Raw genomic sequence first — 21,601 nt, 5'->3', positions numbered from 1 at the left:
TTGGGACTTAGGATCCCCTTAAGGTTAGTTGGGCAATGTTTTTGAAAAGTGCTATGAAAAGGTACTTTTGAGAAGTGTTTTTGAAAAGTTTGATTTTAAAATTGAGTGTTTAGCATTGCTATCAAAAAGTATTTTTTGAGAAATAAAATGTCCATTTTAGACATATTATTATCAAGTAACAAATATGCATTTAAATAATATTTAAATTAGTTAATATTATTATATTCTAGTAAAAATATAAAAAATATTATAACTTGTTAATATTTTAATATATGAAATATAAATTTTAAAATTTTTAAGCAATAAATATTAATTATTTATAAAATTTATTTAGAATATATAAACTATATTTTAAATATTTAAATATAACCATTAAATATTTGTAATTAGTATTTTAAAAAATATTTTTTATTTTTAATTAATGATTTTAACACATTTGTAATTAAGCACAAAAAAAAGGAAAAGTATTATGTTATTTGAGGGGTGAAAAAGTAATTAAACACTAAAAATACTTTTAGAAGAGAAAAAACTAAAAATTTTAACAAAAAATAACTTATTTAGCACAACTCATTTTTTAAAAATACTTTTGAAATAAGATGTACTTTTTTTAAGTAATGCAGGATAGGCCTTAATCCTCACAATTGGACTTATGCTGGTGCATACTCACATTGAACATCGGGATAGGACCAAAGTGAAAAAGGTTTCTACGTTCAAGGAGAATATGTCCAAAAAAAAAGTACATAGATCCAATCGAGAAACGTTAACAAAGTTCAGGGACTAAATTTGTTAGTTTCTTAAAGTTTCTTGTAGAATCGTGACCCGCATGTCACTTTGCACAAAATCATTTGTACTCTTCGTACACACACACACTCTCTCAGAAGTTCAGCGCTCACCTTTTTTTTTCTCGACGGTTCTCTCAATATCCCCAATCTTCAAAGCCTATCATTTCCCTAATCCATTCCCCTTTTATCTTCTCACTAGCTTTTACCATCGAAAAACACTCGCGATCTATCTTCACTCACCATGCTCGAGCTTTCCTCCACACTCTCAAGCCACGTTCGGTTCTTGCTGCAGTCCTTGACCGAAGCCAACGCTGATTCTGTTTTTCGAGAACTCTGCCAGGTTTTTTATTTTTGGTCTTTCGCTATCTAATTTTCCTTACGAATGCCAATTCGATGGTTTTTTAGGTTACATTTGTATTGATTCGTATGGTCACTTAAAGAAAACCCTAGAATTATGCAAAACTTGACGTTAGATTTAATGTATTTATTTAATAGAATTAGATTGAGTTACTTAAAGAAAACCCTAGAATTCGCTTGATCACGTTGTAACTCTTTTTTTTACTCAATTAGTTAGCTTGGTGCTGTTTGAGCCATAAGAATCCATATATATATGTATTACTGAAATGTATTGGATGTTAGGATTTCTGTTGATTTTCTTGAAGAAAAATCCCTAGACTGTTGCCAATATAATTTGTAGCTAATAATTTTGTAAATTGATTCGGAGTTTCACAAGTAAATTTAGATTTAAAAGTTTATGAGCTAGAAGATGTACTCTTAGGCTAGCAAGTCATGTTAGCTAGTTTCTAGTTGCGCAGCTTATCTAGAAATGAAGTGTGAATTTACGAAGAGCTATATGCTCTTATGGTGGGGTGTGAAAAGTGATATCTAGCTGGTTGAAATGGGGGCTGTTATGTGATTCTTTTCTATTTAATGCAATATTCTGGATAACATTTGGCCTGTTGATTCTTGATAGTTCATTGAATATGGAATCGAAGGAAACACTCTGGTGCTGCAAACCTGTTTGGATTGCTTGAGTTCTCACAAAACAGATTCAAAGAATTTGCAATCTGAACAAGTTGTAGCCTCAATTTTTAGACATGCTATGGACAAGCCAAACTTTTGTACTGTCTTCTGTCAGTCCCTAAGAAGTATGGATATCAGCGAGAATTTCCTGGAGAATTTCTCAAAAACACTGGAGTTATCTCTGTCTGAAAAAATTGCTGTTGGTCTTGCTTTATCTGATTCTGAAAATCCAGAGACAAGAATGTGTAGTAAGTTGCGTTGTTTTCTTAAATGGATGTACTCTTGATTTATTTTTGTTTTCTTTTTTTGACATGGTTGATCAGAATGATGAAATTGAAGCTTTTGCACCTTTCTAGGTAAGAATTTTTGTATGGCTCAGATTGAGGAATTGCAGTCTAATCCTGCCTGTCCTGATTCTTCCATGCAAATTCAGAATATGGTTATGTTCCTCCAGTGGTCCAGTGCTTTTTCCAGGCACGTAGATTCCTTTATGCAGATGTTATCTCTAGTTCAAGCCAAAGATGTTGCACAGTTTGTTTTAACTCCAATACTTTCAGATGAATTGCGCGAGGCTAATTTCTTAAGGTGCTAATTTCTTCAGGCTCCGTTTCTCATTTGAACAAGCAGTTAATCTTGAGAGCTTTTTTATTGTGTTGTTCTGTTTATTTTTTTTTAAAATTTCATCATGTTGTGATAACTCATTTTTTATTCCCTTTCTTCTCTCTGCAGGAATATAGATTTCTTCGATGAATCTGAGGAGAATGATTTTGATGCTCTTTTAGCAGAAATGGAGAAGGAAATGAGCATGGGGGATATCATTAAGGAACTAGGTTATGGATGCACCACTGATGCTGCACATTGCAAAGAGATTTTATCTCTTTATTTACCTCTGACTGAGGTGACTATATCTAGGATACTTGGTGCAATTACCCGCACCTATGTTGGTCTTGAGGACAACCAAATTGCATTTTCAACATTTAGCCTGGCCCTTGGTTGCGGGAATTCATTGGATTTGCCTCCATTGAGCTCATGGAATGTTGATGTTCTTATAAAAACTATAAAGCAACTCGTAAGTTATACTATTTTTTTTTGCTTTCATGTTGTCTTTTTCATTCTAAATTAAATCTATTTTCTTTATATTTGTAGGCACCCAATACCAACTGGGTTCAAGTTATTGAACACCTGGATCACGAGGGGTTCTACATTCCTAATGAGACGGCATTCACTTTCTTCATGTCTGTGTATCAACATTCGTGCCAGGTATTATTGATTTCATTTAACGTGTCTGAAGTTGGTTCCTTGTTCTTTTTCTTTAGTTTTGTTTAATCATTATTTTTCATCTGTGTAATTTTTCTGTGGACCTTGTGCAGGAACCCTTCCCTCTCCATGCTGTCTGTGGGTCCGTGTGGAAGAATATTGAAGGTCAGCTATCTTTTCTAAAATATGCTGTAGCAGCACCGCCAGAAGTATTTACCTTTGCCCATTCAGTGAGGCAGCTGGTAAGAGCTATGCAAATTTAGTCTTTCCTTCTCTTCTTCTTGTCACAGTATTGCTGTAAGAATAATAATCGATCTTGCAGGCCTACGCGGAGGCAGTGCATGGACATAAGCTTCAGATTGGAAATGGAAATCATGCCTGGTTGTGTCTGGACCTCTTAGATGTGCTGTGTCAACTAGCTGAAAGAGGTCACGCCAGTTTTGTTCGATCAATGCTCGATTATCCCTTAAAACACTGCCCTGAAATCCTGCTTATTGGGATGGCTCATGTTAATGTACATGTTCACCATATAACATATGTGATAATGCCGTATGATGTTTCTTTTTTGCATATTTAACTTTTGGGGGTAATAAATTTGCATCTATTGTTTGCAGACGGCTTATAATCTCCTGCAGCATGATGTGACTTCTTCAGTTTTTCTAATGATAATTAAAAATGCTGTGGGTGCTGGTACAATACTTCAACTTTGGCATGTGAACCCAAAAGTTGTCTTACGTGGATTTGTAGAAGTACAGAATACTGAGCCTGACAGCATGATTAGAATTTTGGATATCTGTCAAGAATTAAATGTAAGTTTGGATTTTCTTTGATGTTTCTTTCCTTTTGCATTAGATTGTGATTTTGTATTTTATTGATTAGAAAAAAAAGTTGCTTCAGGATCTATTTGCATGTTATATCTGTTTTCTATTTCAGTAATTTCTCTTTTTGTTATTGTTGCAGATTCTATCATCAGTGTTGGAGATGATGCCTTTTCCTTCTGCCATCAGATTAGCAGTCCTTGCTTCCAGGAATGAGGTTATAGATTTTGAGAAGTGGTTGAGTAGTAATCTGAATATGTATAAAGATGTTTTCTTTGAGGTAATAGAGTCCTCCAGTATCCTATTTTACTGAAGTTAATTTGGTCAAAAGAATGTTTTAGCTAACATGCATGGTCCAATTTTCAGGAGTGCCTAAAGTTCTTGAAGGAGATACAATTTGGTGGATCACAAGAGTTTTCTGCCAAACCCTTCCATCATACTACTGCTGTTTTAAATCTTTATTTGGAAGCTAGTACCACTTTTTTCAAGGTTCTGCTGCTAGTAGCTGGTTATTCTTGTGATCCAAACATTTAATATGTTTTAATCTGGACACTAACTGCTTTCCCTTTGTATGTTTCCTGTGCAGATCCTTAAAGCTAATAGTGGCTCCATAACCTCTACTCAGCTTCTTGAGGAAATGGAAAGGTTGCATGCGACAATTATGGATTCTACTTCAAAGCTGCAAAATGGTGGGACAACAGTTTCTTCCCCCTCTGATGGATATGGAGATGAAATTGAGGCAGAAGCAAATTCTTACTTCCATCAAATGTTTTCTGGTCAGTTGACCATTGATGCAATGGTTCAAATGCTTGCACGGTTCAAGGAATCTTCTGTGAAAAGGTATTTTGTCGCTTCAGTACCATTCTTAGATTTTCCTTCCGTTGTTCAAATATGCTTGATATGGATATTCTTAATCGGTTATGTAACTGTTTGAATTTCCATGTATCTGGTTGATTTTTTTAAAATATTTCATAGGAGGAGCTTGATCTTTTTTCTTCACATGATATATCTTCTATTAGATATTTCATCATTTTAAACTTGAATTTTACTCGAAATTTCATGTTTGAGACATGACAGTTTGATGGGCTATTTAATTCTGGCAGGGAGCAATCGATATTTGAGTGCATGATTGCGAATTTGTTTGAAGAATACCGATTTTTTCATAAGTATCCTGAAAGACAGCTCAAGATCGCCGCAGTTCTCTTTGGTGAGTTGTTATACCATATACTTCTAGTATATCAAATTGTATCCTAGTATTAAGGCTGATAGTGTAGCTATTTATTACATATGTGTAGGACTTTGTGTCCACTTGAGTTACACTGCTGTTGTACTTTTCTAATTCTATAATGATCAATCTGGATAAATTTGTTAAAAAATATGTGTAGCATATGCAATACTATTAATTTGTTGGGTCATGTTTACTGTCTTTTTAGAACTTTAGTTGTCTAGGATGAGCTCGTCATTTTATTTGTTATGTCATGGCTATGGATGATTTTCAGGCCCTTTTATCAATCACCCATTTGAGACACCCTCTTTCTTTTTAAACTTGCGTTATGCTTTTGGACATTTTTCAGGCTCTGTTATCAAGCAGCAACTTGTAACTCATCTCACCCTTGGAATTGCCTTGCGTGGTGTTCTAGATGCATTGCGTAAACCTGCAGATTCAAAAGTTAGTGTCATTTCTTAGCAATAGTCTTTTCATCTTTCTCATTGTTGGGTTTGCGCAAAAATGTGTAAAGGAATTCTTCAATTGGAGGTACTATGAAATGCTGACCTATCTGCGTGTACAGATGTTTTTGTTTGGAACTAAAGCCTTGGAGCAGTTCGTGGATCGTCTGATTGAGTGGCCGCAGTATTGCAACCATATTTTACAGATTTCTCACCTGCGTGCCACTCACTCGGAGCTTGTTGCTTTTATTGAACGAGCTCTTGCAAGGATTTCATCAGGGCATTTGGAGTCAACTGGGAGCAACAACCCTTCTGTTCATCACCAAGTTTCCTCTCAGGTGTCCCCGGGAAACGGGGAGGTAAATCCTGTTTTTAGTTTGTCTTGTATGATATAATAGAAGTTTATGAATTTATTGTCACGAAATAAATATTAACTTGGCCCAAATATATAAATGTAACCATGTTTTGATGCACATGAATGATAACCAATTTGGTTTCCAGCTAAGAGTTTAGTTGATTATGATAAGAGTGATATGATATTATGATGGCGTCATTCAGGAGTTGAGCTGTTAAACAAGTTATCCTTTCTTCTTTGAAGCCTGCATCAATGATCTTTCTCTTTATATCCTTGCCTATAAATGTCAAAATCAAAATACATGCTTCTGATTTGGTGCCATCAAAATAAAAACAAAAGAAAAGTACAATCCATATGGCTGGAGAATCATAAGAGATAGATAATCTGTACTTTGCTGGTGATCAGATCAAAATCATGTTTTGGTTTTCCAGCTATAGAGTTATTCTGGATTTCTGTGTGTGTATATATATATATATATAGGAGTTAGGCAATCTGAGTTATAGTTATCTTGTTTTGTAATATTCTGGGTCATCATTGCAGTTGAATAGCTCTAGCATCATTCAATCTGGGCCACAACTTTCATCTTCACTGCAGCTTCCAAGACATGATAGTTCTCTTGATGATCGTAACAAAGCCTCTGCTGCATCATCGAATGATGTGAAACCACTTCTACCTTCTGTAGGGCAGCCTTCAGTTGCTTCTCTGAGTGATGCTTCTAGCATTCAGAAAGTATGTCTGGTGACTTCTTTGTGATGCATGGGGAATTTTCTTCTCTGGAACTAATATTATTACTAAAATTGCAGCCGCAAAATGCAGTAACTAGTGCATCTATGCTGTCTTCATCCCCCGGTTTTGTTCGTCCTTCTCGTGGAGTCACTTCTACTAGTAATGTTTTTCCATAGCTTCATTGGGGTTGTTTTATTTAAAGTTTTCCATAAAACTTTAACATCTTTACAAGCTTACACAAGAATCTTTTTTCCCTTGTAAACATAGGATTTGGCTCTGCTCTGAACATTGAAACGCTAGTTGCTGCTGCTGAGAGAAGAGAGACACCCATAGAGGTATTTAATGAACCTTAATTGAATTTTGCAAATTTTGCTTTTTTGAAACTGTCACCTTACTTTGGAACGCATTCATTTTATCTCATTCTTTTATATTTGCAGGCTCCGACATCTGAGATCCAGGACAAGATATCATTCATAATCAATAATATTTCAGTTGCAAATATTGAAGCCAAAGGGAAAGAGTTCACTGAAATATTGACGGAGCAGTATTATCCCTGGTTTGCCCAGTACATGGTTATGAAAAGGTTGAACTTTGATGGTCTTCTTTTACACCTTTCAACTTTCAATAGTGTTTTCATTTTTCTGTACCATTAAACTAAATCATGTTTTTTATTGTAGAGCTAGCATTGAACCAAATTTTCATGATTTGTATTTGAAGTTCCTTGACAAAGTTAACTCAAAGGCTTTGAATAAGGAGATTATCCAAGCTACATATGAGAACTGCAAGGTTTCTGTTGCTTAAGTGAAATTGCCATGCATATTAATTTGACCAAATTGAAGACTAAATTGTTTAACCCATATAATGTTTTAGGTCTTGTTGGGATCTGAGCTTATAAAATCAAGCTCTGAAGAGCGGTCATTGCTAAAAAATTTGGGTAGTTGGCTTGGAAAGTTAACAATTGGCCGGAATCAAGTTTTGAGAGCTCGTGAAATAGATCCCAAATCTCTGATTATAGAGGTATTTGTTTCTTATTTAGTTGATTATTTACCCTGACACATCACTCATTTATTTGTCCATCAAAGACTATCTAATCTAGTCTTGGTTCATCAGTTACTTTGAGTTCATCTTCCACTTTTTCCTTTTTTGGTTCTCTTTCCTCATTTTTGCTGTTTCCAGGCATATGAGAAGGGATTGATGATTGCAGTTATCCCATTTACTTCAAAGGTATGATTATTTCTATAATAAACTTGTTTCCTTCTGCCAAGCTTAAGTTGAATTCACAAATCTGTTACATTTTGCAGATTCTTGAGCCATGCCAAAGCAGTCTGGCATATCAACCTCCTAATCCATGGACCATGGGCATTTTGGCATTACTAGCTGAGATTTATTCAATGCCAAACTTGAAAATGAATCTCAAGTTTGACATAGAGGTATTTGGATATGTTTTAAGCATGCATGTGAGGGCAAGGCTTTTTTCTCATTATTGTAGCTTGCCTCACAGAAGCTTGGAAACTTTTAATGTATCTGTCATTGTGCTGTTTTTGGTGATTTAGGTTCTATTCAAGAACCTTGGTGTGGATATGAAGGACATAACACCGACTTCTCTCCTCAAGGATCGTAAAAGAGAACTTGAAGGGAATCCTGATTTTTCTAATAAAGATTTTGGAGCATCTCAACCCCAGATGGTTCCCGAAGCTAAAACAGGAATAATTTCTCCACTTAATCATGTTGACATACCTCTCGAGGTTGCCAGTCCACCTAATCCTGGTGGCCACACACATTTGCTATCTCAGGTTTGCATTTTTATCAATTGTTTTCCGATGCTAGTAGCAGTTCATTAAGTGTGTTTTAATATGTTATTTCTTGGAGCTGTTCTAGTATGCTGGTCCCTTGCGTCTTTCTTCTGGTGCGTTGGTGGAGGATGAAAAACTAGCAGCTTTAGGCTTGTCTGATCAGCTTCCTTCTGCACAAGGGCTATTTCAAGCCACTCCTTCACAATCGCCTTTTTCTGTTAGTCAGGTTTGTCATTTTTGTTTACATTCTTCAAGGTTCCAAGAATTATAAACTTTTTATTTATTCAGATTGTTGGTCCTTGTCTTCTTTGCAGCTTTCGACGCCAATACCAAACATCGGAACTCATGTTATTATCAATCAGAAACTAAGTGCTCTAGGCTTGCACTTGCATTTTCAGAGGTTCGATGCCATTACAGTATTGTTTCCTGCCTCTTGTACACATTGCTTGGTGCATCTGGTGTTCAACTCTGTATATAATGTGTTGCAGGGTGGTTCCAATTGCAATGGACAGAGCTATTAAAGAGATTGTAGCTGGTATTGTTCAGCGCAGTGTTTCCATAGCAACTCAAACAACCAAGGAGCTTGTTTTAAAGGTCTGAAAAAGCTTCTCAATACTGCTTTAGATCCAACTAATTTTAACTTGATTCAGTTCATTTTGTTTGGGCAATAGTTGGACTTACCAGTTGTTTTTTCTCCTTACTAACTGTTTCTTTGTTACTACTTTTCTGTATTTTCTAGTATTGTTCCTATTAGAGTTCAATTTTGATTCTCCTGTTCGTTTCTTTATAGCTTATGATTCTTCTCAGAATGGTTAGATAGCTTTTTCTTTCAAGTTTCTGTTCATACGGTTTAGTATCATCCCCTACTATTTATCGGGAAACATAGGTATCTTCCTGAAAACATCTGGGAATCATCTTGGAATGGTTACAACCACCTTTTTGAATAAGATATCCAATCAATATTCTTGGTCTAATATCACTTTAATTCATTACAATTTAGGATTATGCTATGGAATCAGATGAGACACGGATTTATAATGCAGCACACCTGATGGTAGCAAGTTTGGCTGGAAGTCTGGCACATGTAACATGCAAGGTTTTATCTCCCATCAACTTTTTGAGTTACTGTTTCTATATTCCATTCCTTCTCAATTTCATCTTATGGTTTTAATCTCACTTTGTGGTGTTCTAGGAACCTCTACGTGGCTCTATATCAAGTCAGCTGAGAAGTTCACTTCAGGGGTTGAATGTTGGGAGTGATCTTCTTGAACAAGCTGTTCAGCTTGTTACAAATGATAACCTTGATCTTGGCTGTGCGGTCATCGAACAAGCTGCTACTGATAAGGCCTGTTTTTTCCTTTTACCCTAGAGTATTTTGTGCATATATGTTCATTGAGCAAAGTGTTACAGATAGGCTTGATCTGGTTTTCATGGATTGGATCTTAAGTTTGTTTTTTTGTTCTTTATAAACCTCATGGATATAGGTCATAAGTACGATGCTTTAGTGATTCTAATTACCAAAAAAATGATTCTTATGCAAGACTTAAAATTGGACATCCTCTGATGTACTATTACATTTAGATTTGGGTTTCAAGGCTTCCTTCTTCTCAGTAACGCATGTTCATATTGGAGTTTTTGCCTGAGTGGAGGTGTTCTTTTGCATTAAGACGGGCTTTGGAGAAAGCATGTAGTGAATGGTTTGACTAATCTTCTATGCTTCCTAGTTCTAACTTATATCCTTTTCCCCCTTGAATTATATAGGCAATACAAACCATTGATGGAGAAATAGCTAATCAACTTGCTTTAAGAAGAAAGCATAGGGATCCTGCATTTTTTGATCCAAGCATGTATGGACAAGGTTCTATGGGTGTGGTGCCTGAGGCTCTTCGACCTAAACCAGGTCACTTGACTGTGTCTCAGCAGCGAGTTTATGAGGTAGTCATATGTTTAACTTTTTGCACAAAGATTGCTTTGGTTTTGAGAAACCAGGGCACTGAGAGTAAGCTACTTACCCTTTTTGTTTTTCCTGTTTTTATCTTTTAGGACTTTGTTCGGCTTCCTTGGCAAAATCAATCTGGCCAGACCACGCATACTATGTCTGTCGGTCCTTCAACTTCACCTGGTGATACTGATCTAACTGGCACATTTGGTTCTACATCTGGGCAAGTTACCCCTGGTTACACATCTGGCCCAGGAAACTTGGGACAAGTAGATATTGCTTCTGAGGCGGTTGAAACTACATCAGCATCCCTATTGAGGTGTTATATTTTAAATGCGACTCTCTTTGATTTTTTTGCCTCCTGGTTTCCTTCCTTGCTGGTATATCTGAAATTCTTTTTTGTTTCAGTGTTCCCTCGATTCATATTGGCTCAGGAACTGGTCTTACACAGCAGACTACCGAAAATGATCCCCTGAATGCTTCATTCCCTTCAACAACTTCAGCTCCCGAGTTACTTTCAGTTGAAACAACTGATGCTGTAAAAGTGAGAAATGTTATATGGATGAACTTTTGCACTGGTAGACTCGTGCCTTTTTACTGACACGTGTTGCAAACTTGTATGTAGGAATTTGGACCTACATCACAGTCGTTACCTTCACCTGCTGCTACTGAGCGTCTAGGAAGTAGCATCTCAGACACTTCATTGAGCACAAGGGATGCATTGGATAAATATCAGATTGTTGCTCAGAAGGTTGAATATAACTCCTGTTCTTCTTTCCTCTTTTCCCTATTTAATCTGTTGTCTATTGGTGTTTCTGAGAATTTTTCCAGATCAGTGTGAGTCTAGTGTCTGACCAGAAGAAGAGGGATGTATATGTCATGGTGTAGTAGATGCCACTTCATAATTTTCTGCACCCTTTATTTATATACCTTTTCACACTACTCAATTGTTGTTAGATGCGTGATATTATCAACAGGAGATGTAGTTTCTCACTAGGGAGTTAGGGAGGAGATCCCTCAGTTATAGAGTTGTGATTCCTCTTACTACCTTAGTTTGACTTGTTATCTTTTAAACACTGAAATCTTGCGAGAACATGTTTTCACTCTTTGTCAAATGTTTTCAGTTGGAAAATTTGGTGACAAGTGATGGTAGAGAAGTTGACATTCAGGTATTCTTGACCTTCTACTTTTATGTACTGCTGCTAAAGACTATATTATTTTCTACCAGTGCTATGGATATCCTATTATGTACCTGCCCTTGATGAATTTGTTTCTTACGCTTCCATTATGCTCCTTGGCATATTTTTTCTAGGAACAAAATTTCTTTTTTGTTTTGTTAAATTTTTTGAACAAAGATTTATTATTTATCTTTTGGCATTTTCCTATTTTAGGGAGTGATCTCTGAGGTACCTGAAATCATACTCAGATGTGTTAGTCGGGACGAGGCTGCACTGGCTGTGGCTCAAAAGGTGTTCTAACAATTGTGGTGCTAAGCTTTTATTTGTTGTTTTTTCTATTGTTCTGAAATCATTCTCATCCTTGATTCTGTTTCATAATATTTATACAGGTTTTCAAAGGCTTATATGAGAATGCATCAAACAGTCTTCATGTTAGTGCTCACCTTGCTATTCTAGCTGCTGTGCGAGATGTTTGCAAGCTCGCTGTTAAGGAGCTTACTAGTTGGGTATGCTCTGTTCCACATTCTCTATGCCTGGAACTATCTTCTTCATCTCTGGTGATTGGTCATTCTTCTCTTACAGGTGATATATTCAGAAGATGAGCGGAAGTTCAACAAAGATATCACTGTTGGCCTTATTCGAAGTGAATTGCTGAACCTTGCAGAGTACAATGTTCATATGGCAAAATATATTGATGGGGGAAGGAATAGTATGTATATATAAATTTCACTTTTACAGTTAATCATGCATACGGTAAATCAGCTAACCAAATTAAATTTCAGAAGCTGCAACGGAATTTGCGGTGTCCCTTCTTCAAACTTTGGTCTCTGATGAATCCAGAGTCATCTCAGAACTCCATAATCTTGTTGATGCTCTGGCAAAGGTTGGTCTCTCCCTCCCTTTCTTGTCTTCATCTTCTTCTTCTTTAACTTATTCCCTTGATTTTGTTGTTAACATGCAGGTTGCTTTAAAACCTGGAGCTCCTGAATCATTGCAACAGTTGATTGAGATGATCAGAAATCCATCTGCTAGTATGGCTGCATTATCCAGTGCCACTGTTGCAAAGGAGGATAAGGCCAAACAATCTAGAGACAAAAAGGTCACTGACTCATCGTTTTATCGCTTTCTCGTTTTTTTTTTAATAATGGATTCTGGCCTGAAATCTTTCTTTTGAAGCAGGGACCTAACCACGCACCAGCTAACAGGGAAGATAACAGTAGTATGGAGGCTCTAGAACCAGATCCTGCAGGCTTCAAGGAGCAGGTGACTATTTGTTTTAAGTTCCAAGAAGTCATTGGTAGAATACTTTGTGCATGTTATTGATTTTGCTACCAATCTACTATGGAGAAAAATATCATATCAGTTGGATTGAAAAGTTTAGGAGGATCAAGGACGTTAAGGGTATTCTACAAACCGGTGTCACAACTATAAACCTAGAGTTGTCGTATCTTTGAACGAAAAAGCCTATTAAAAAGCTCATATAATTGGATTCTCTGCAGAGTAGTAGTCTGTTGTATCTTTTTTCCTAGACTAACCATCTCAAAACAAAAGAAAGCAAACTTTGGCCCATGTTTTGCCACAGTAGCGAATATGTATTATTCTAACTCAAAATATGGTCTGATAATGTATCACAATTGCAGTAATCATCATCTTTGATTCTATAGATATTAAATTTTTTTAATGGGATACATTCATTTGTGCTTTACACAACTCCTTGCTTCCTGTTGCATATGTGCCTATTTATTCGGCTTTTTTTTCTCCTCATCTTGATTCGACATGCAAATCTGCTTATTCACCACCTTGTTGAAGTGCTGATGCATGTATTCCTTCTGAGCCTGCACTATTCTCTGTGTCTTTTCTCCCTGTCTCACTCCTTTTTTCTGTGCCCACCATCTCTTCCACCTTTCGTTTCTCCTGCATGATTAGGAAAAGTGAGGATGGTATGTAATTCTTATGTGTTAATTTTGTTTTAAAAAATTTCGTAGGTCTCCATGTTGTTTGCAGAATGGTATCAGATTTGTGAGCTTCCTGGTGCAAATGATGGACCTTGTAATCATTACATCCTACAATTGTATCAAAATGGACTGCTCAAAGGGGATGATATGACAGAACGCTTTTTCCGTATTATCACGGTGAGACTCCTCCCTCCCACTTTCTCTTTGTTGTCTCATTTAAATTCACCAGAGTAACTAAGAAGACTGAACTCATTTTGTTATTCCTTCATGTTAGGAACTATCTGTTGCACATTGCCTATCTTCTGAGGTAATGAGTTCTGGGGCATTGCAATCACCTCAACAGGCGCAGACTCTTTCTTTCCTTGCCATTGATATTTATGCAAAACTTGTGCTAGCAATCCTCAAGGTTTCTTTATTTCCTTTGTTCATTATGTTAATATTTGTAAATCTAACCTTGCAAATGCTTTTAACATTTTTTTTCCTTTTTTGGCAACTACTCTAGTATTGCCCAGTGGAACAGGGATCAAGTAAACTCTTTCTTATGTCCAAGGTGACTGTTATTTATCTTCTATTTCTATCTGGTTCATTCTTGTTTTCCAAGAGTGTTTTAACTGTATTTATGGTGGCTTAACAGATTTTGACCGTGACTGTGAGGTTTATACAAAAAGATGCCGAGGATAAGAAAGCATCTTTTAATCCGAGACCATATTTCAGATTATTTATCAACTGGCTGTTAGATCTTGGTTCCTTGGACCCTGTCACTGATGGTGCAAATTTTCAGGTATGATTTATTTGCATATACTTAGCTGAGGTCTTGGCCATCAAATTGCTAATTCTTGTTGAGCTTATTGCAGATTTTGACGGCCTTCGCCAACACATTTCATGTTCTCCAGCCCCTTAAAGTTCCTTCCTTCTGGTAAGAATTGTCAGCTAAGTTTTCAATAGATGTAAAGGTGGCAAAATGAGCCCGCACCTAAACACATGCTTTAAAAAACCCAAACTCAAAACTCGTTCAAATCCAATTTGACCTAAAAAGTCGAGCCCAAACCTAAAATGGCTAATATTAGTCTTCCTTTTTCAAATAGACCAATTGCTTAGTTTTATTTCATACGAGTATATGTATTTATGTAGGATAATATATATAAAAATGAATTTACATGTTGAATGTTAAAGTTTGTCGGACCAAACTTGACTGAAGTAGTTTGAACTTCAACTGATCCCAATTCAAGAAGGCCTGAACTGCAATGAGCTGAACCTAGAATGGTTTGACTTGAGCTTGAGCAATTGTTTAAAATTTTAGAATGTGGTCTCTTGGAAAGCATCACGTGTTATGTAATTTTCAGTCTCAAGTAAAGTTTCCTTGTGAAGTATTTATTTATTTTGGATAGTAGTATTATTTTGATTTAAGTCCTGAACTGGGGGGGTGGGTGGGTGGTGGTGCTTGGAATGAATTGGCTTACCTTATGCTGTGGTTTATGATAAATGGATGTTTTGGGTTAAAATTATCTGGTAGCTATGTTTTGGAGTGTAAAATAGCTGCTCCAGCAAATGTGCATGACTGGTCTGTCACTGTCTAATACTGTAACGCTGCTTTTTATTAATGTTTTATGGAGCATTTGAATGAAGGTTATCTTGAGAACATTGCATTCGGTAAGATTAAGTTAGAAAAGCATTTACTTGTTGAGCATCAATATTTGGCTGGCATATTTACAATCATTGAAGATACTAATCATTAGTCCTTCACTTATGGTCATTGCTTTGTGCTTTTATAGCTTTGCATGGCTAGAGCTTGTCAGTCATAGGACTTTCATGCCAAAATTGCTCACTGGGAATTCTCAGAAGGGTTGGCCCTATATCCAACGTTTGCTGGTGGACTTGCTTCAGTTCCTGGAGCCGTTTTTGAGGAATGCTGAGCTTGGAGTTCCGGTTTCTCTCTGTCTAAAGACTGATTTTATTATTTGTTCCAATACGAATTTTGCTGCTCAAACTTATTCTCTCTTGTACCATTTCTATAGGTTCATTTTCTGTATAAAGGCACACTAAGGGTGCTGCTGGTTCTGCTTCATGACTTTCCGGAGTTCCTGTGTGATTATCATTTTACCTTCTGTGATGTGATTCCCCCGAGCTGCATACAAATGCGAAATATCATCCTTAGTGCTTTTCCACGCAACATGAGGCTACCAGATCCATCTACTCCCAACTTAAAGGTGTCAATTTATCTTATTAGTCCTTTTTCTCAGATTGTTTATTCATGAAAATTAATTCTTCAATAATTTGTTCTGCAGATTGATTTGCTTCCAGAAATCAGAGAATCACCTCGCATCTTATCCGAGGTTGATGCTGCTCTTAAAGCAAAACAGATGAAGGCTGATGTAGATGAGTATCTCAAGGTATTCAAATCATTATTTGCTTAAATCTACTCTCTATCTAACATTTTCAGATGTTGGAATTGGAGTTTCTCCGTATTACTTCTCTCTGGAAATTCAGTATTCTTGTCAGCGATCCGTTAATGTAATCCTCTTAAATTATTTGCAGACAAGGCCACAAGGAGGATCTTCGTTTCTAACTGAATTGAAACAAAGACTGCTCCTTTCACCAAGTGAGGCAGCATCTGCTGGCACCCGTTATAATGTACCGTTAATCAACTCACTGGTGCTTTACGTTGGAATGCAGGTATTCTACAGTTTCTTCTACTTCTCTGGTGTTCAGATTCACCTTTTTTAGTTTTTTAAGATTATGGGGAAAAAATTAGAATGATTGAAAATATATCATCTGGCATTTATTTGATTCTTGTGGCAAATTGCAATTAGGCCATCCAACAACTGCAGTCAAGGGTACCTCATGCACAGGCAACAGCAAACACTGTTCCGATGTCTGTGTTCTTGGTTAGTGCTGCCTTGGATATCTTCCAGAGTCTAATAGGGGACCTTGATACGGAGGGGCGTTATCTTTTCCTTAATGCAATTGCTAACCAATTGCGATATCCAAACAGCCATACACATTACTTCTCCTTCATCTTGCTATACTCATTTGCTGAAGCAAATCAGGTGAAATTTTTTTGTTTTGGTTGTATTACATTATGATGTATCTCCCCCACTTCTCATTTTGAAATTTGTTGTGAATAAACATCTGTTTTGTACAGGAAATTATCCAAGAGCAAATTACAAGAGTTCTGTTGGAACGGCTAATTGTTAATAAACCACATCCATGGGGTCTCCTCATTACCTTCATTGAGCTCATAAAGGTAAAATTATTTGGACCTTTTCTTGTATGAATCATCTTTCGGTATAAATACCATGGATGCCCTTGTGCTAGGAGTCAGATTGTATTTTGCCCTTCTTACTCAAAAAATGAGTAATTTAGTCATTGTAAGTTAGATCAAAGAGTAAAATGGTCTTTTTTTGTTAAAAATATATTTCTACTATTAAAAGTTGACATGAACCAGACAGTTACACATCACATGTACCTTATGTTGTCATACAACGACCAGTTTTCAGTAGAGATGGATGGAATTTTTAACAAAAGATCAATTTGCTCTTTGATCTAAACATGCTTGAACTATTTTTCCCATTTTTTGAGTAGAAGGGTAAAAATGAAATCCGACTCCTAGTATGAAGATCTACCGTGAGCTTTCTAATATAAGTTTTCCATTAGTTCCAACTATATAAAACTTTATCTAATTACATAAATTATTACAACTTTTGTAATGTTGTGTTATTGCACAATTACGTAAAACGTGAACTCAGTTATACAATTTATTATAATGATCTAATTACATAAATTATTACAAATCTCATAATGTTTTGTGTAAACACGAATCAAACAAAATATTACGACTTTAATATTTTGTATAAACATTAGGGCTGAAGGAAAGCTAAAAAACTCAATTTCAAAATTTTGCTAATGCTTATATTTATTGTAATTCAGAATCCAAGATACAATTTTTGGAATCGTTCATTCATAAGGTGTGCACCTGAGATTGAGAAACTGTTTGAATCGGTTGCAAGATCATGTGGAGGTCTCAAACCTGTGGATGAGGGTATGGTTTCTGGTTGGGTATCTGAAACTGCACATTAAAGGTTCTATTTTTATTGTTTATGTCATGTCATGTCATGTAATAGGGAAGAAAAATTCTCCATTGTTATTACATCTGTATATCATGTCTTATTGTTGTTTGAACTTAGTATCCTGTAAACAAAAAAAAAAAAAAAACTTTCTGAAGTTTATTAGAGGGTTGTAAATGAACCTAGTTTGAATGAATAGATTTTGTTCATTTATTTTTAAGTTTGTTTGGGTTCATTTCGTGTTTGATGATTTTTCATCATATAATTGTTCATAAATAATAGACGAACAGATATAAAAGTGTACAAACAATGATAAGTCCAATAATAAAAAAAGGTTTTTAAAATATTTATTGAATGTATGTTAAATAAAAGTTACAGTTATAATTATTTATTTGAAACCGTTAATTCTCTACTTACAACTGTTATTTGGTTGTTTAATTTTTTGTCCCTAAGGCCATGATCGGATATTAAGAAACAAGAAGAAATCAGATTTCACAAGTCATCTCCGTTCTTGGCATCACAATATTAGGTGTTTATTTGACATTCAAATATCTCGTCAATTGATGGTTAGTTAGATGGGAGGTAAGTACACAGTCTCAATTCGTTAAATAGTTTTATTTAACTCAAAAAGTAAAAATAAAAATAAAAATCTGAAGTCTAATACGATAATCATTTATAAAATTCAACCTAAATAAATGAGGAAATGAAATGGAAAAGAAGAGAGGTCCCAAATCCCAATTACAAAAAAAAAAAAAAACTGTAAAAAGTGTATATAATGATTTCCCTTTTATGTCTACATCAGCTAAAAAGTTGGATCACTAATTGTCAATGAATCTACAATAATGTAATGGTACAACTCCACTAAAATACAATAACAACAAAGTCAAATGTTTTCTCCGTTACTTGACGTTTGGAGTCAGACAAAGTTAATACAAATTAAAATAATGAAGTAAAGATGAAACATCAATCCTTAGACCTCTGGAAGAATCTACCACCTTTCTTTCCCATTCCGGTCCCTACCAGATTTGACAATAGCAGAGATTGGGAATCCGGTCTCCATTTCAACTCTTTAAGCATTGAAAACAAGGTTGCAAGTTCCGGTGTCACTTCCGTATCCTTAATGTTATTACATGACATTACTCTTAATTGTTGAAGCTCTTTCCAAGAAAGTAGTACGGATTCTAGACCTTTTATCGTCAACAACGAGCATCCTTCCACAGAAAGAACCTTCACTCTCCTATCAAAAGACGCTGAAAATCGCAAGTTAGAAATCGAAGCAAAGCTACTTGTGTTCAACGCATAATCAGACATAGGTATAATAATAGACTCTGTAAGGCCAATGACATTCTTTGTTTGACACGTACTTGTGTCGGAACATATGTTTTAAAGGCACACCATGAACATATATCCCCTTCTTCAACTACTCAACTTGCCAGAAAATTTAAGATCAAATCAACCGTCACTGCCTAAGTTTTCTACCATGTAATTGCAATAATAAGACTGGTCGTTAAACAATTCGATACCTCATAACTCGGTTAACACTTACGCCATTCTCGAATAAGATCACCAATTTCTTAACAACATACATGCTGAATTAACGCTACATAAATGCAGTATTAGGACTTTGGCACCTAGTAGAATATATATGCGATTTCGAGTATATATATAATGCTTATGGAAAAAACTAAGAGCTTCATACCTACAAATACTTGCAAGACTAAACACATCATCATCCAAACCCCAACAATTCCGAAAATCAATAGCTCGAACATTCTCGCAAACCAAAAACAAAGCTTTAACACTTTGCTTATCCCGGATGTGACACTGTTGCAAATGCAACTCTTCGAGTGTCAAACAAGTCCCCAAATGCTCGTCTGCTCCCGGACTCGTATCGGTACTTTTACAAGACTTGAGCTTCAAAGTCTTCAAATTCGAGCAGTATGAAAGCCCGGCTAACCATCCACCATCCATCCTATGATCATAAAAGCTTAATTCTTCAAGCATTTGACAGCATTGTCCAATTGCTTTAACCCCATCATAGCTCCCTTCACATCCACAAAGTTCAAGCTTTACTAGCCTTTTACAGCCTTGAGCTAATAACGTTAACCCGATATCCGATACGGTCGAATAGTAAAACCCATTAACTGAACCAATCAATTTCATCACTTGTAAGTTTTTAATCCCGGAAATACCTTTCAAAGCTAAATCACCACAACAATGTAGCTCAAGTTCTTGCAAAGTATAACACCGTACCGCAATTTGCCTTAACCCCTCTTCACTTGCTCCAATCACTACTAATCGGCGTAAATTCGGGTACTTTTCGGCTACCATTGCAAGCCCTGTATCAATCACATTCAACGGCAGAAGTGCCGTTTTTCCGAGAAATCCGGCAAAGGTAGAACTAGTATCCACATAAACCGACACCGTTTTATGGGTCACTAACACGCCGGAATCTTTTGGCATCTGAATACAAGAACCAACGAGGTCTAAATCGGTCAAATTAGGGAACCGATTAAAAACCCGACCCGATGAAATAAAGGACCAATCTTTAACCTTAAGGGATTGAACTAACCGGCCGGTAAGGTACAACCAACGCTTGCAGACCAAGGAATTTGAAACATGCTGTGAAACAGGAAGCTTCGAGAATATTCCGAGTAGTACGACGTCGGAGAGGAGAGAACTGTAGTCCGGTTCAATTGGGTCTAAAGGAAATGACTGAAACGACGTTACATCAGGCTCCGACGGCGGCGAACTTGACGGCGTTCGGCTGAACTGTTGCTGCATATTGTAAATAACATGCTTTAAAGCTTGTTCTTTGACCCAAATGTCTGGTAAGCTTAAAGCTTTAGGCTTCCACTTGGATTTTAGCGATGGGGGTGGTTCCAAGTTTAAATAATCCTGGTCTGAATTAGGGTTAGGGTTTGTATTTGGGGATTTTGGTGATTCCGGTGATTGTGACATTTTCGTAAAGTTCTGATTTTTGTTGTCTTTATAAAACCCAAAAAGTATAAAACAAGTAATTTGTCTTATTAGCAGTTAATTAGTTTAATCTCCTTTGTCTTAACATTGTCTTATTGTGAAGTAATTTTTAATTTTTTACTCCTTTCTCATAATTTTCAAAAAACTCCACACAAATCTCTTTTTAATAGAAATATTAATTAAAACATTAAAATTTTAAATATGATAATTTATGTATATTTTATATTTTTTTAAGTATTTTTATAATTTTTTAATTTTTTTAGTACATATATGAGACAAATAATACTATATCATACATAACAACATTATTAATATTTTCGTCAATATTTTCAAATTAATCTATAAAATAACAACTGTCAAATTGATAAAAAAATATGGAGATTGAGAGTTAAATTTTTAAAAAAAAATTAAATTAATTAAAATTTTGATAATCTAAATTTAAAAATAAATTATGTTTCTTTAATGGTAATATTATTGTCGGTGTGATTTATAGAAGCTTCAAAGATCGTCTCTTTGACATATGTTTCTTACAATTAGCAGCTTTCACTTTATATTGTTGGATAAGATTTTGTTTCAACTTTTTTTTTCTTTTTGACAGTCTTTTTTTTTTCTCAATTTATTATTTTAAAATATTATTTTATCAATTTATTAGAGATTAATTATTGTTTGAGTTTTAAAATAAGCAATCATTTAAAAAAGAAGAAGAAGAAAGTCTATGAGCTTTTTTTCAAGGAAAGAAAAGATTGAATTTAAAAAATACAAAAAATAGTCATTAATGGCAAAAAAGAAAATATTCAACCTAACCTAAGCATATATCATTTAGTACATGAATTAAATATTATTTAATTTAATATTTAAAATTTTTTTATTATCTCAATTTTGTATTTGATATTGACTTTAATGTTTAATTTAGTACCCTAAATTGTAGATAACTGAATATTTAGTAAATAAAAAAATACAAGTAGTTAATCAGGATAAAAAGTTCATGTATCAAATTGAAAAACCTCAAATATTCTTATTTTAAATATTAAAACTAAATTTAAATAAAAATATTAAATTTAAAT

At 35.3% G+C, this 21,601-nt stretch overlaps 2 protein-coding genes across 2 annotated transcripts; one reads left to right on the top strand and one right to left on the bottom strand.

Annotated features, from left to right (window-relative positions):
• The first annotated feature begins 861 nt into the window (after positions 1–861).
• Positions 862–17,778, top strand: LOC107924016 (CCR4-NOT transcription complex subunit 1). Its single transcript, XM_041082731.1, has 51 exons — positions 862–1,122; positions 1,756–2,053; positions 2,162–2,390; positions 2,535–2,874; positions 2,952–3,065; positions 3,176–3,304; positions 3,385–3,576; positions 3,677–3,871; positions 4,023–4,160; positions 4,247–4,369; positions 4,467–4,720; positions 4,984–5,087; positions 5,455–5,549; positions 5,671–5,907; positions 6,444–6,632; positions 6,707–6,788; positions 6,897–6,964; positions 7,067–7,212; positions 7,307–7,415; positions 7,500–7,646; positions 7,806–7,853; positions 7,931–8,059; positions 8,183–8,422; positions 8,508–8,648; positions 8,737–8,822; positions 8,911–9,016; positions 9,423–9,518; positions 9,615–9,767; positions 10,184–10,357; positions 10,466–10,680; positions 10,770–10,905; positions 10,987–11,112; positions 11,486–11,530; positions 11,753–11,830; positions 11,929–12,045; positions 12,122–12,248; positions 12,322–12,422; positions 12,501–12,638; positions 12,719–12,802; positions 13,525–13,671; positions 13,769–13,900; positions 13,997–14,044; positions 14,129–14,275; positions 14,349–14,410; positions 15,267–15,420; positions 15,510–15,701; positions 15,780–15,884; positions 16,030–16,167; positions 16,305–16,541; positions 16,637–16,738; positions 17,422–17,778. Exons 1-51 carry the CDS (start codon positions 1,024–1,026, stop codon positions 17,569–17,571), a joined length of 7,242 nt encoding a protein of 2,413 aa, XP_040938665.1. The 5' UTR covers positions 862–1,023; the 3' UTR covers positions 17,572–17,778.
• LOC107891577 (F-box protein At5g51370) lies at positions 17,668–20,519 on the bottom strand. The gene is made up of 2 exons (XM_016816425.2): positions 19,258–20,519; positions 17,668–18,795 (listed from the first exon to the last, which is right to left on the bottom strand). Exons 1-2 carry the CDS (start codon positions 20,517–20,519, stop codon positions 18,522–18,524), a joined length of 1,536 nt encoding a protein of 511 aa, XP_016671914.1. The 3' UTR covers positions 17,668–18,521.
• Positions 20,520–21,601: the final 1,082 nt, after the last annotated feature.

The sequence above is a fragment of the Gossypium hirsutum genome, chromosome A12 (genome assembly GCF_007990345.1).
Source record: "Gossypium hirsutum isolate 1008001.06 chromosome A12, Gossypium_hirsutum_v2.1, whole genome shotgun sequence".
Classification (NCBI taxonomy): domain Eukaryota; kingdom Viridiplantae; phylum Streptophyta; class Magnoliopsida; order Malvales; family Malvaceae; genus Gossypium; species Gossypium hirsutum.
Note: the sequence above shows the minus strand (reverse complement) of the source record. Positions and strands in the feature narration are given on the sequence as shown.

Coding starts and splice junctions, on each gene's coding strand:
- LOC107924016 (XM_041082731.1), top strand. CDS start 1,024: ATGCTCGAGCTTTCCTCCACACTCTCAAGCCACGTTCGGTTCTTGCTG. Junction 1,123..1,755: donor TTTTTCGAGAACTCTGCCAG/GTTTTTTATTTT, acceptor GATTCTTGATAG/TTCATTGAATATGGAATCGA. Junction 8,423..8,507: donor ACACACATTTGCTATCTCAG/GTTTGCATTTTT, acceptor GAGCTGTTCTAG/TATGCTGGTCCCTTGCGTCT.
- LOC107891577 (XM_016816425.2), bottom strand. CDS start 20,519: ATGTCACAATCACCGGAATCACCAAAATCCCCAAATACAAACCCTAAC. Junction 18,796..19,257: donor AGTCTTGCAAGTATTTGTAG/GTATGAAGCTCT, acceptor GTCTTTTGATAG/GAGAGTGAAGGTTCTTTCTG.